The sequence below is a fragment of the Sander lucioperca genome, chromosome 2, assembly GCF_008315115.2.
Source record: "Sander lucioperca isolate FBNREF2018 chromosome 2, SLUC_FBN_1.2, whole genome shotgun sequence".
Classification (NCBI taxonomy): Eukaryota; Metazoa; Chordata; class Actinopteri; order Perciformes; family Percidae; genus Sander; species Sander lucioperca.
The window spans coordinates 26,778,157-26,792,084 of record NC_050174.1 but is presented as its reverse complement, the minus strand read 5'-3'; the positions used below and the strand labels follow the sequence as shown (position 1 = coordinate 26,792,084).

Here is a 13,928-nt window from a genome sequence, read left to right as displayed (position 1 = left end):
AGACTGCAATCAGACTATGAGAGATTATAGGAACCAAAAACAAAATCCAATAACTAATTCATGATATGCTAAAAATGTTGTGGTTTTACAAGACTAAGAATATTGTAATTTTTTAAGAAAAAGATAGTGAGAATGAAGGCATCACATTTTGAGAAAAAGGTTTCTATTATTAGAACTGATAGTGATTAAAACTCATTTACATTTATTCATTTTCTCATTTAGCTTCTTACTATGTCCTACATAGGACGCACAAGTACACAGTTATTTACCACACCTAAAACAGTTCTTATTTCACATGACAGATTTCTGAATTTGTGTTTTCTCTGCGCTCTTCTTCCTAGTTTTTAGTGGGCAGAGCTCAGTTGGAAGAAACTTGAGATCTTGTACCTCCATGCACTAACCAGAAATTAGCAAAATTTAGAATTTAGAATCTGATGACAGTTGTGGGGTTGCTTAAGTTGCCCGGGCACTGTCAATCAAAGCGTTCACATTTTTTTCAAGTCTATTCTAAAATGAGTCCTACCTGGCAATATGTACAGTAAAATAAGTAATGATCTAGGTCAGACTTTTGAAGACTCATACTACCTTCTGTTGAACTCTGGAATACGTCTCTTACATTGAAATCACTTTAGGAAGGGATCTCTCCAACGATTACAGTCCCCAGTAAATAAAAATGTTCACATGGCCATGTGAAAATTATCAAACTTACCTTTGAAGTAAGCTAAACTTTGTCACTTATATTACAGAGAAGAGTTTGTACCACTGTTTAAGGATGCTGTGCGTGTGTTTCTCTTTGCTGGCAGTTTGGTAACACTATCTAAAACCCACGAGGTAGCTTTTAGAAATGTCTGAGTCAGAGTGTCAGGTTGTGGCTATTTCCTGGGGCTGCACATATGAGTGCAGAATATGTATACAGTACATTGGTATCAGTAGAAAATATTTGTTAGTTCATTTTTGCCAGCACTACGTGACATACTGTACATATGTACTCTAATGTATGGAATGTGTTGCTCCGCTGCTGATACACAAATCACAATACGTCAGCTCTACATTCACCATGATGTAGTACCTTCATCACTTTGCATTGCTTAAGTTGCTGCGATGGATAATACTGACTGGGTGATAAGCAGGCTTTTGGTTTCTGCAGCTGACTACACTACACAATCTTTAGCCACTGTTATTATATCGTTAGGATACATGCAATAGTGTGTGTTCATTTTTTTGGAATGTTAAGTTGTCTTTTCATCAATGCTGAGGACTCGGATTGATCTCATGATGCAGCATTTGTAAGAAATAAATTATTGTATAAACATTGGTGAAAAATGATATTCTCTTGGCCAATATTAGCTGTACCTGACAACATGTTGTCTGATAACACTCAAGATTGATAGATTATTTTCTTGGGGCATGTATAAGATGGACAAGACAACCAATAGCATAAGTGCACCTTTTAATTTCATTGTGTTCCTTTCTATTAGAATCATGTTTGATGTAAAAGGCTAGTGTTCTTTGAAATGGTAATCAGTGGAGAAAATACATTGACTCATTTTGTGTACAGTTTAAAGGAGCTGGCTGCGTCTCCTGTGGCTCAGAATAAGCTGCAAACACTGCTGTCCTTCCCGACAGTGAAATCCTACGTGTCGGCTCTGCTGCAGGAGGCCCAGGCCCTCTCAGAGGTAACGCCATACTGCTGATGAACATTTGCAAGACCTATTTCACATGTAGTTTAATATCTAATGCATTCTGTAGCACAGGGCTCGGCAACCTTTCAAAGATGAAGTGCCTGCCATCACATATCAAGCCCACCAGTGGTGGAAGAAGTGTTCAGATCCTTTACTTATGTAAAAGTACTAATACCACACTGTAAAAGTACAAGGTAAAGTCCTGCAACTGAAAATGTTACTTAAGTAAAAGTATGTAAGTATCATCAGGAAAATGTACTTAGTATTAAAAGTAAAAGTACTCTGTACAAGTACACTGAAGAACTCTCCTCCCATTGTAGAAAGTATAAAGGATCAACCAGTTGTGTGTTTAATGGTCTAATCATCTCAGCTGGACTTGTAGTCGTTATATTGTTGGCTAGTTTACTTTAGAATCAAACATCAGATTTTATAAACTACATGTGTTTTGTGTGCAGAAATCTTAATGTGTAAAGTAACTAGTAACTAAAGCTGTAACAGATGAATGTAGTGGAGTAAAAAGTACAATATTTCTCTCTGAAATGTAGCGGAGTAGAAGTAGAAAGTGGCATGAAAAGAAAAGACCTAAAATTTGTCCAGTACTTGAGTAAATGTACTTAGTTACATTCCACCAGTGGAGCCCGCTCATGCAGTGTTGTTTTTTTCCTTCGCGTCCATTCTGTGAAGAAAAGCAATGAGTACTAGCCAATCAGAGGCAGAGTAGGGCGGGTCTTGGCGGAATTCGGATGGGAAAAAGTCAATCAAACTATAGTCAATAACAGGCTGTGCTAAAGACATTGCTAGTAATTTCATTTATTTTTCTTATTTCAAGCATTATTATTTACAGGAAATAATCATTTTGATAGGTTCTGTAGAGCTGAAGAATGTGATACAAACAAATGGAAGATAACAAAGACATGGGATTCTGAGTTGTGATTTTCTATAATTTCAGAGTATGATTAGCTGACTCTTTTTTGTTTTATACTTTATCTCTTGCCATGAATTACCTAATTTGAATTTGGGTGAATCTGATTTCTAATGTAAATATACATATTTTGTATATTTATGTATGCATGTACAGTATGTTTCTATGTATGTATGTATGTGTATATGTGTGTTATGTCATGTTTATAAAAAAACAAACAGGCTATGCTCCAGCCAATGGCTTTAAAAGAGGTTGTTTGGCATGCGGATTGGAACATTTCCAAAAAAAATTTTTTACAGACTTGGTGCTCGTGTGCCATTGGTTGAGCTATGTGTGCTTAAGGTTGCTGACTCCTGCTGTAGACTATATTATTTCAGTCCTGCTGACTGTGTGGTTTTATTGTCACATTGACACATTGTTTCTGCACTCTCTGCAGGTTAACGATAACACTCAGCTTGTGTTCCTGAGCAAAGAAGAAGGCTCAGGGCTTGGTTTCAGTATTGCTGGTGGAGTCGACCTGGAGCAGAAGGCAATCACTGTAAGTACCGTATGTAGAGGCTCAGGAACTTGCTGTTCAAATGCAGTGCTGGGCATCATTCAGAGTTGAATCATGATGTGCATTGCAAGCTGCCACCGTCTTATTTGATACTACCACCGGGGAGAACGAAGTCAAGGATTTTCAAATCCTAGACACACTGTAGGATCTTTAACTCATAATTTACACACAAGCTATATATACACATATATGTGTGTGTGTGTGTGTGTGTGTGTGTGTGTGTGTGTGTGTGTGTGTGCGTGCGTGCGTGTGTGTGTACAGGGCTGCATGTGCTTTTATTAGAAAGGTACATCTCAGTTACTTTCACAAATCAAATTATGCATGTTTCAATAAGCAATCAATTTTTTTCCAAAGCATTTGAAAGGTCCTAGCTACAATGAAAGGGTTTGGTGAGATAGTTGCAGTGTGTGTGTGAATCGTCAGTTTGGTCCACTAAAAGTGCTGTTTTGTAGCTGACAGATTCAGATTAATATTCTAACATTATGGAAAGGATCCCTACAGAGATAGACCTTTTTAAAACCTCTTTGAGACCTTTCTGTTTAACCAGAAACAGGTCTGAAGTCGCTAGCGCTAAACCCACCAGACTCCATTTAAAAAAACAATACTTTTAGCATGTATAGAGCCAACATATTTTCACATGTAAATCAGTAAAATATGTGTTTATTTCAACCAAAACTAGAGTTGTGATGGTTGGAAAAGTGGAAAGACGACCCAAAAAGACTTTTCCTAGTTTTATTTTGTTTCTGTCGACTTTGAAGTGTATTTTACAATTCTAAAATTACTGTTTATTTGCATGGTGGCTTTCGCAGATGTTTTTATGTTTAAAAAAAGATCTTACTATTTAACAGAAAGGTCGACCTCCTTAGAAACCCTTTCCATAATGTTGTCAGACACTTAAAATATTAATCTGAGTCTGTCAGCGGCAAAACAAGCACTTTTGTGAAGGTAAATACAAGCTGGACAATTACCCTATTAACTTACATTGTAGCTTGTTTCGCTGACTGTCGACTGCAGCAATCTTACTTAATACTGGACCAATGTCAAAGATTGTTGTTCCCAGTCACTTAGACACAAAAACATAGGAAAATAGGGTCGTTACCCTTTAATACCTCAGGACATTCACATTGGCCTACTTGTGAAAAAAGAATGTACTGGATGTGGGATGGAGGGGAGACAGTATGGGCTTGTTTTAATAGCCCAGTTCTTGCCAATATCTCTGGGCAGCAGATGGTAGTACTGTAACACATACCTTTTCTTTTCAGGTTCATCGGGTCTTCACCAAAGGAACAGCTAGCCTCGAAGGCACAATCCAGAGAGGTGACAACATTTTATCCATAAATGGCACAAGTCTGGGAGGTAAAACCCATGGAGAGGCTGTGTCTTGCCTTCATCAAGCCAGGCTGTCCAATCAAGCCTTAGTCGTCATTTGGAGAGACAAGGACAGTGGAACGAGTGTCTCTGATATGTATGACTCGGCTGGCCAGCCAATGAGGATGTCTTCTGCCAGACAGAAGTCTGTGGAAGCTGGAGCAGGTAAGGTTCCTCGTCTTCATGGCGGTCAAGTAGTGTGGTGGAAAAAGTACACTCTTATTTTTAAATATTTTATTAGATACTGTTTTGTTAAGTTTAGTCTTGTAATGTCTGTCATATTTTTATTTTGTTGACATTTATTTATACAGGGAAAGATCAGACTGAGGCGTATGTCTCTTTAACAGCTGAGCCCTGTGTACAGCATCATTTAAAGAAATACACAAATTACACAATTACAAATAACAATTACATTCAACAGCAATTTGTTCATTAAGCATGGCTTGACATTACCAATTGGAAACCAATACATCTAGCTTCAGTTCCTTTTGAAACTCATTCCAAGTAAAAGAGGAATTGTATACAAACACAGTTTTGTCCAACTCTGAATGAGCCCGAGGAACCTCCAGTACCAACGCATCTTTGGAACGAGTTTGCTAACCCCCAATTTTCCAATTTAATTGTCCGCTAAGGTAGTCAGGAAGCTTATGCATTATAGCCTTATAGACCAACATCAACCAATGCCTGGTCCTCCTAGAGACCAACGAGTCCCAGCCCAATAGAGTGCATAGAACACAATGGCGTGTGCGAAAATTGGCACCAGTAATAAAACACAATGCTGCATGATAGACTGCATCCAAATATTTTAACACAGAGGCTGGTGCATGCCTATACAGTAAATCACCGTAGTCCAGCACTGACCTACAAGTACTTTTAAAGATTATATTTTTTGGGCATGTTTTAGGCCTTTATTTCTATAGGACAGCTTAGACTTGAAAGGGGAGAGAGAGAGGGGGAATGACATGCAGAAAAGGGCCGCAGGTCGGAGTCGAACCCGCGGCTGCTGTTTCGAGGAGTAAACCTCTATGGGCTCTACCAGGGGAGCTAACCAGGCGCCTGACATAAAAGTACTTTTAACAATGTCAATTGTATGCTGGTAAGACAGACATGATTTGTTTCTATAAAAGAAACCAATTTTAATTCTTAGCCTCTTTACCAAGTCAGCAATATGTGTTTTGAAAGAAAGATTTGGTTACACTTTACTTGAAGGTATCTACATAACAGTAACATGACACTGTCATGACCGTGTCATAAACATTATAAACAAGTCATAAACGTTTATGACATAACGCTTCTTTTAGTAAGTGTCATTCGGTTTTTGTCATGACAAGTTATGGTTATGGTTATGGTTATGGTTAGAGTTAGGGTTAGGGTTCATGTGTTATGACACAGTCATCACAGTGTCATATCATGTCATGTCATATCACTCTTATATAGATACCTTAAAGTAAAGTGTTACCAAAGATTTTCATCTAACCAGATTTCATTTTTTTTTTCATTTCATTTCATGTTTATTTGAATAGGGACAGATGCTTAGACATAGACATTTTTGCAACAAATCTCCAATATACAGCATCACAGCATGTATAGCTATTGCTAATTTCCAATGCCCTAGAAGGGCTTTTAAACAGTCATGAAAACAAACATTAAACAAGATAAGATAATCAATTATAATCAAGAAGTCAGACAGATGTTCTCACTATGTAACTGTACTTTGGGTTCCAGATTTTTTTTACAGGTCCCACACATGTATTCACTTTTCCTTCTAAGTAACGTAGGTTTAGCAAGATTCCATATTAATCATGTATCAATATGGGTGTTTATTCAATACAAATTGGGTTTATGTTTTAATTTAGTGTACCATGTTGAAGCACTTTTCTCATTGAGACAAAGCTGAGATAGACAAATTATGATAGGTATACAATTATAAAAACTCTTGTGCATTGGTATGTTCCAAGGTAATATGATCAGTGACAGATAAATGTATTTCGACATGTATAGTGCCTTCCACTACACTAATTAGGCCATGCTAAAGCTAATATAATTAATAATAAATAATATAACCCGATATAAATATAATCTTTTGATATGTACAGTGTGGGAAACCAGGAAATGGGTGAGCACCCATAATCCCTAGAAATAGCTGAAAATGATGTGAAATCATTCTAAGCGCACCATCCAGTTGACTAGCATGTACAGTTCATAAGAAGCTAACAGACAATGAACTGTCTGGGTCATGAATCGATTAGTTGTCAACTATTAAATTCATCGCCAACTATTTTGATGAACGAGTAATCGGTTTAAGTCATTTCCTTATTAAAAAAAAAGTAAAAGTTCTCTGATTTCAACTTCTTTAATGTGAATATGTTGTGACAGTAAACTGAATCTTTGAGTTGTGGACAAAACAAGACATTTGTGGACGTCATCTTGGGAAACACTGATCCACATCTATCACCATGTTCTGACCTTTTATCGATTAATCAAGAAAATAATCAACATATTAATCCACAATGAAAATAATCATTAGTTACAGCCCTACTTTTAACCTTATTCAGCTCTACCTCACCTGTCTTTCAACATGAACCTGTGTATACTTGTCACTTATGAAACTCATTTCAAAGCTATCTGATGTACTTGTCCCGTCAGTCCGCCGGTCCAGCTCCTTTAGACCAATTCACTGTTTCAAACACAAGCATTAACCCTACAGAATCAACAGCCCTGGCTGTTGCAGTGTTAGCTATCATCGACTGGCTGCAAGTTAACTTTGTAATTCTGGGTGTTGGCTATTTTACAGTGGTGGATGTGGGTCCAGACGGGGCTGTAACTGTGGAGCTTCACAAGTCTTCTGCTGGCCTGGGGTTCAGTCTGGAAGGGGGGAAGTCCTCAAGCCACGGAGACAGGCCTCTCATTGTCAAACGCATCTTTAAAGGTGAATTTTTATCTATAAGTCTCTCAGAAAGTATAAAAGTGTTAAAGCTGAATATTCATCTAGAATCTAATCCAATCTAAAGTGACATTGTAGTGGTGTATGCCTATTCACAGTGGACTGCAATGTAAAGTCCGTTGGTGTAAACTTTGTGCAAATCTGCCATGTCTTTAATTTGTAAACGTGATAATAGTAGCAGTAGCAACAGTAGCAAAAAAAACGAAAACAATCAGTGCTGCCTACACCGTGTTATCCTCCTGCTAGCATTAGCACCCAACAGGCTTAAACAGGGCAAGTTTTAAACGTGTTTTTTAAACGAGTCCTTCTGAGGGAACACAGTGAATCTGACTGCAGTAGATGTGACAGAAAGGCATAAAAGTTGTGTTAATCCAGCCAGTGCACATACCTCTGTTTAGTTCCTGTTTTCCGGTCAAGTCCACACTAGTCGATTGTCGAACTCATACAATCCAATATTCCAGTCAAATTTGCTGTGTTCCCTCAGAAGGACTCACTGCACATGGGTACGCACTTGTAATGACATTTCGAGCATGTTAAGAGGCTAAAAACACGTTTAAAACTTTCCCTGTTTAAGCCTGTTGGGTGCTAATGCTAGCAGGAGGATAACACGGTGTAGGCAGCACCGATTGGTTTAGTTTTTCTTGCTACTGACAGCACTCCACATTTCCAAACAACAGAGCTATGTGTTGAAATCGACCGGAATTCTCCTTTAAGGCCAATTTATGCTTCTGCGTTAAATCGACGCCGTGGGTATGTACATAGGTACGTGGAGATATGGACCCTACACCGTAGACGTGCCCCTTTTAAAAAAAAAAAAAAAAATTAATTAATTAATTTAACTACACGACCACAACATCTGTGGTCACAATTGGTCCGCTTGGCTGTGGCTTGGTAGTGTTGCATTTCCCCGACTCATTTCCTGTATCTCCTTCTCCATAAAAACATGAAATCAAGGAGAGGGTTAACTTTTTCTGCTACAGACTTCTGACCGTGGTCAGAAAGCACAGAGGAGACACTTTGTTTCTCTCACTATGACTCTAGACTCCGAAGCTAATCACCGTCACCCTCTCACTGACTCTATCACACACTCCCCACGCACACACACGCATGCCGGCCCTGCTATTCTCTTAAAGAGATTGACGCACACACCAACGCACAAGTATAAACTTCAGGCCACTTACATAGGCTACGGAGAAAGCTCTGAATGGAGCCTCAACAGAACCATAAATCATGCTTAAGCCTTGCGGCTGTACCAGCTGCTAACAGGCTGCTACATCAATATAAAAGAAAGGATGCACCTGAAACACAGTGACAGAAACTAAACCAAACTACTTCAGGGGTGAGGATTATCATTCATTGTCCATCATGGTCTCAACAAAAGAGTTACACTCGCCGCAGCACGCCCCTCTCCGCTCTTCTTCCTCCTCTGGCAGGCTCATACTAGGTAACACCCGCCATCTTGAGATTGGAAACCAATCCAAAATGACAATGAGTAACCAGTTCCATGTAGATTGGCCTTGTCAGTATTTTCGGGTGCCCTCTTTTTTTCTTTTTGGGAAGATTCTTTGGTTCTTTGCTCTCTGGGTCGAGAACTGTGGATGCTGCTGTGGAAATAATTACAGTTTTTCTCAATCGCTTTGGCACAATCGTCCAATTAATATTCAACTTTTGTCAAACTATATGACTTCTTTATATGAACTTTAGTACAGTGCACACAGTAAACTGTCATTTGACAAGATGTCTTTGCATTTTGACTGTCTTGGTCTAAACAATGATAAAGGAACATTTTTTTTTTTATTTATTTACATTTGAAACATGAGTTCATTCTTTTGATTGAGTAATCACCTTTTGCAGGTCACATAGAGGCTACATTTACACTGCTACGTTGTGGTTTAAAAAATAAATATCTTCTGCTACGTTTCCCCCTCTCATTCCCCCTGCTCTGGTGTTTCCCCCTCTCATTCCTCCTGCTCTGGCGTTTCCCCCTCTCATTCCTCCTGCTCTGGCGTTTCCCCCTCTCATTCCCCCTGCTCTGGCGTTTCCCCCTCTCATTCCCCCTGCTCTGGTGTTTCTGAGCCCCTAAACCGGAGACATTTGTAAACACTTCTGACCCGTTTTGGTTTGGAATCTGCGGGGTTGGGTTTCAGTCTCAACGGCCGCAAACGGAGACCTTTGGCAACACCGACACTGACGCCAACGTTTCTCCTCCTGATTGGGTCTTATCGGTCATCACGTCTCATTTTCTGAGAATAAGCTACTAGCGTTACCATGGTAACTACCAACAGTGGGCGGAGTCTCCACGCTGCTTGCTGTTTATGTCCAGTATACCAGATGTTGATGAGATATGAGGTTTGGGCGTGTTAGTTTAAACAGAGATTAGTTCTTCTGATGGAGATAAAAACACTTGTGTGCATGAAGATCACTTTTGGCTCAAAACGCTTAAAAACCAAAACGTAGCGGTGGAAATGTAGCAAGAGTGGTGTGCAGAATGTACCACGCGGTGTGAGGATTGTACTTTAAGTTTTGACAATTGTAAGTTTGTTTCAGTAAATGTTTCAGCAGTATGTGAGTTATCAAGCATCAACAGTGACCTGGAGGAAATCAGGCAGTAGCTATGTTTCCATCCACTTGTCAATGGAATTATCTAAAGTTCGCTAAAAACATTCATGTGAATAAAGCCAGTGAAAGTGTGTTTCCATCCTATGGCTTTTATGCAAATAAAAACCATAGACAGTATATAAGAATGGACCAACAGATCCCGTGTCTCTGGACGGAGACCAGTGAAGGATATTAGAAGCACTTTTCCGGTGCTGGCTGAGCGTTACTGAGCAGCCTCCAACTGAGCTTGAAGACGTAGATGTGCCGTGAGCAACCTGTCTGAAAGTTGGAAGTCTTCTGGTAGCTGTGCCAAGAGAAATCTCAATCATTCCCAATCTAGCAGAGACGGAGAGCGTAGGTATATTTCAAGGAGATAACATAGACACAGGCTAATTACTGCTAACTAAAATGCTAGTTAACATTAGTAATTAAACTTAAACAGCTAATGGAAGTCCAAACTGCCTGAGAGCTTCTCCTGTACTATACGGTAATTCCTCTACTATGAGACAGTAAGTCTCGTGGTTATGACCCAATCGTTAGCCTATTTTTATAAAAACGTCTGCTACGGAGCCATAACGTGAGCTACAAGGTAATGGAGCCTTTTATACATTGTCATGTTTCTTTAGAAATAAACAATGGACAAATAGAGTCTTTAAACTCTTCAGATGTAAAGTTATTCTCTGTCAAAGTGACGTCAAAATGAATGGCAGCCAATGGAATGCTAACGGGGTGTGAGTGCTTATTAGCATCAAAATGGCACAATAGGAGGTTCGGGTTGTGAGGAGACACTTACCCCCTTGATAAAAACCTGTGCGTAATGACGTCACATGCTGTTTTGCGGTCAGATTGTTATTTGGAATAGATTTTAGACATTTTAAAGTGTTTACATTCATTTTCGCACTGAATCACACAACATTCAAGATAACATTTGTGAACAAAGTTTTGCTAGCAAAAATGGATGCCGCCATCTACCTACAAATGATTAATACTGCACAAGTTGTAATAGTGCTTATGTGCCAGCTGATAGTGACATATCAAGCTATAATCAGACAACAACGACCCTATCACAACATCACTATGATGATGCAGACGCACATAAATGCAAGACGACAACTATCTAAATTAGCAGTTATATTTTGCTCGTTTGATCACTTCTGTCTTTGTGGACATCCGCCATGTCTGCAAAGAAAACGGAACTTACCTTAATCTTCTTCTTCTTCATTTTATGGCGGGTTACAATCATAAAATTACCTAAAACTTTATTGCAAATCACTATTTATTTGGTTTCCATCAGCTTTTATTGCATAAGCCATTTACCGATTAAGAGAAAATCTGATGAGATCGAATGTAAAAACTTTGTGTTGATATTCAATCGAATTTTACTGTTTCCATAGGTATTTTTCATTCGATATTACTTAATTCGCATTCAAATGTTTGGATGGAAACATGGCTAGTGTATCTTTAACTTGAATTGCGTACAACAGGAGGAGCGGCAGAGCTATCCGGCAGTGTCCACGTTGGCGATGAAGTTCTGTCTATCAACGGCTGTTCTCTGGAGGGCCTCATGCACCACGATGCCTGGAAAATCATCAAAGCCACTAACGAGGGGCCCAACCAACTCCTCATCCGCAAGCCCAGGACCTAACTGTAACGAACCAGGAAAAAGAAATCTCCTGACAAGGATCAATGTGAAACAGCCCTCTGAAACAGGGTGGGGACAAACAGAGTTTTTTGTGTTTTGTCTGGTTACATGTGTTTGTACTTACAAATAGGTCAGATTGGATGGACCACTAACTATTGTGGTGTACATTGCTGTATTATGATTTATTTCAGATGGGAAGTGCAGTTTGTTTACAATAGATTAACTTTGGAACACTAAATAAAACTGTTTTTTAAATAAAGTCTGGCTGGTTGTGGTTATACAGTATCATTCATGCTGACTTGTGAGATAACAATTGTGTTTGGCTGCAGGGTGTCCATAAAAAAGTGTTATAGGACACATACTGAAGGAGTTCCGGTGAAACTAACTGTTTACTGTTCTAAATGAATGCGCTACATTAAAAGAAAAAGAAAATGTGAATCTGTTATTTCCAACACTGTGTGGTGCTTCAGTGCCTCGTCTGAACACCACAGGATGGCGCCAACACACAAGCTGCAGGAAGTAGGCTAAGTTACACTGCTCCACTGAACTGACTTTGTTTCACAGCAAATAATGGTATCTCACATGTTCACTGTTCAGGTTGCTTCTTCAGGCTGCGGCTGACAGTACACATGGCGGATAATTGTTCATGAAAATCGTTATATTGTTTTGGGGACAATGTACACAATGTTATTGGCTTTGAATCTTGCTAGCATAGCATTAGCTTCCTGGCTCGTAGCTGTCTGAGCTGATGAGTTCTATGAGCGGATTGGACTATATAAATACCTTCCGTTGCTAAGCGTGGCAAGTCATATCTAAGGTCCGTCCTATTTACTAGAGCAGTGAACAACGTTTGCATTGCATAAGAATCTTATGGAATGGGAATGACTGTTCCAGGTATTCTTCAAACCCTCAGGCGTAACCAGGGAAACGAGGGCGGTTCGCTCCTCGCCGTCGTCCATTAATACCTGACAATGGACACCTCATCGGGCATTAACCCTTACTTAATAACCAGAACGTTGGAATTGAGTTAACTACATTCATTTGATGATTTTCAAATTCATTTGGAGATCTTCATGGGTCCACTTAGCTTCTGGCAACTTGCCCAGGGTCCAAGTCAGTTCTGGTCTCTGGTCTGTGATAAAATAAAAGAATATTCAACTTCATTGTCATTGCACAGTACGTGTTTTAAAACAACGAAATGCAGTTTAGCATCAAACCAGAAGTGCAAAAAAGCCATAAAGTCTAGAGTAATGTACTGAATTCACAGAATTAAATATAGAATAAATAGAATGTGGAATAAACAATAAGGGGTATGAATACATTAACGTATATACAGTAGAACATAGTGTGCCGGTAAGTATACAAATAATTGTGTACAAGTACAGATTGTGCAAATAGTCTGACAACATTATGGGAAGATGGAGACGTTGCTGTGATCCTGCCAGGCTATTCTATATAACTTACTGATGCCAGGTCAACACGGTAACTTTAGCTAGCATTAGCGGTAGTCTCGCATTGTCAGACCTTCCTCCACAGCGCTGCGATGGAGGGTCTGGCTAGTTCACACAGCATTCCGTGATGGGTTTATTGGCATTTCTTTAAACCAATCACAATCGTCTTGGGCGGAGCTAAGCGCCGGACGGAGCCATGGTGCCTCTGCTAAATAGTCTCAGGAAGGAACTTGTTTTGGTGGAACATGTGTACGTTCAAAAGTAGTTTTAGTCGTGCAACAGAAAACTCAGATTGGACAGATAGTCTAGCTAGCTGTCTGGATTTACCCTGCAGAGATCTGAGGAGCAGTTAACCATAGTCCTCACAAATCCACCAGAGGTTAGAACGGCAACACAAAGAAAGAGGAAGGTGGCGGACATCCGGCCTAAATGAGGGACATCCGGCGAAATTTCTGCCGGCAACGCAGCAATCCCGGAAGCGGATATAGACTATATTAACGGTAACACGTTCTATGACGCCCATGTACATAATGCATTATAAACATACTTGTAATGCGTTGTAATCTGCATATAGCAATGTATGGTTTTAGTTATAAGCATTCATTCATTTTTATAATGTTTTTAACAATAATCATAACACATTATTTATTTATTTGTTCCTATTTTTATTTATTTACATTTTTATATATTTATTTCTGTATTTAGTTTTTTTATTGAGACTTAAAGTGCCCATATTATGAAAAAATCACTTTTTCTGGGATTTGG

At 39.2% G+C, this 13,928-nt stretch overlaps 1 protein-coding gene across 4 annotated transcripts in view; it reads left to right on the top strand.

Annotated features, from left to right (window-relative positions):
* The window catches only part of pdzd2 (PDZ domain containing 2), a 71,748-nt gene extending 59,102 nt beyond the window's left edge, over positions 1-12,646 (top strand). For 3 of the 4 annotated variants that reach the window (XM_035998975.1, XM_035998973.1, XM_035998976.1), the window contains exons 22-27: positions 1,559-1,676; positions 3,041-3,142; positions 4,423-4,693; positions 7,323-7,457; positions 11,555-11,796; positions 12,636-12,646. In XM_035998975.1, coding sequence (XP_035854868.1) covers positions 1,559-1,676; positions 3,041-3,142; positions 4,423-4,693; positions 7,323-7,457; positions 11,555-11,715 — 787 coding nt within the window. In that variant the 3' untranslated portion in view covers positions 11,716-11,796; positions 12,636-12,646. Of the gene's footprint in view, positions 1-1,558; positions 1,677-3,040; positions 3,143-4,422; positions 4,694-7,322; positions 7,458-11,554; positions 11,981-12,635 lie in introns of those variants that run through there. The other variant, XM_035998974.1, reaches the window with a different exon arrangement.
* Positions 12,647-13,928: the final 1,282 nt, after the last annotated feature.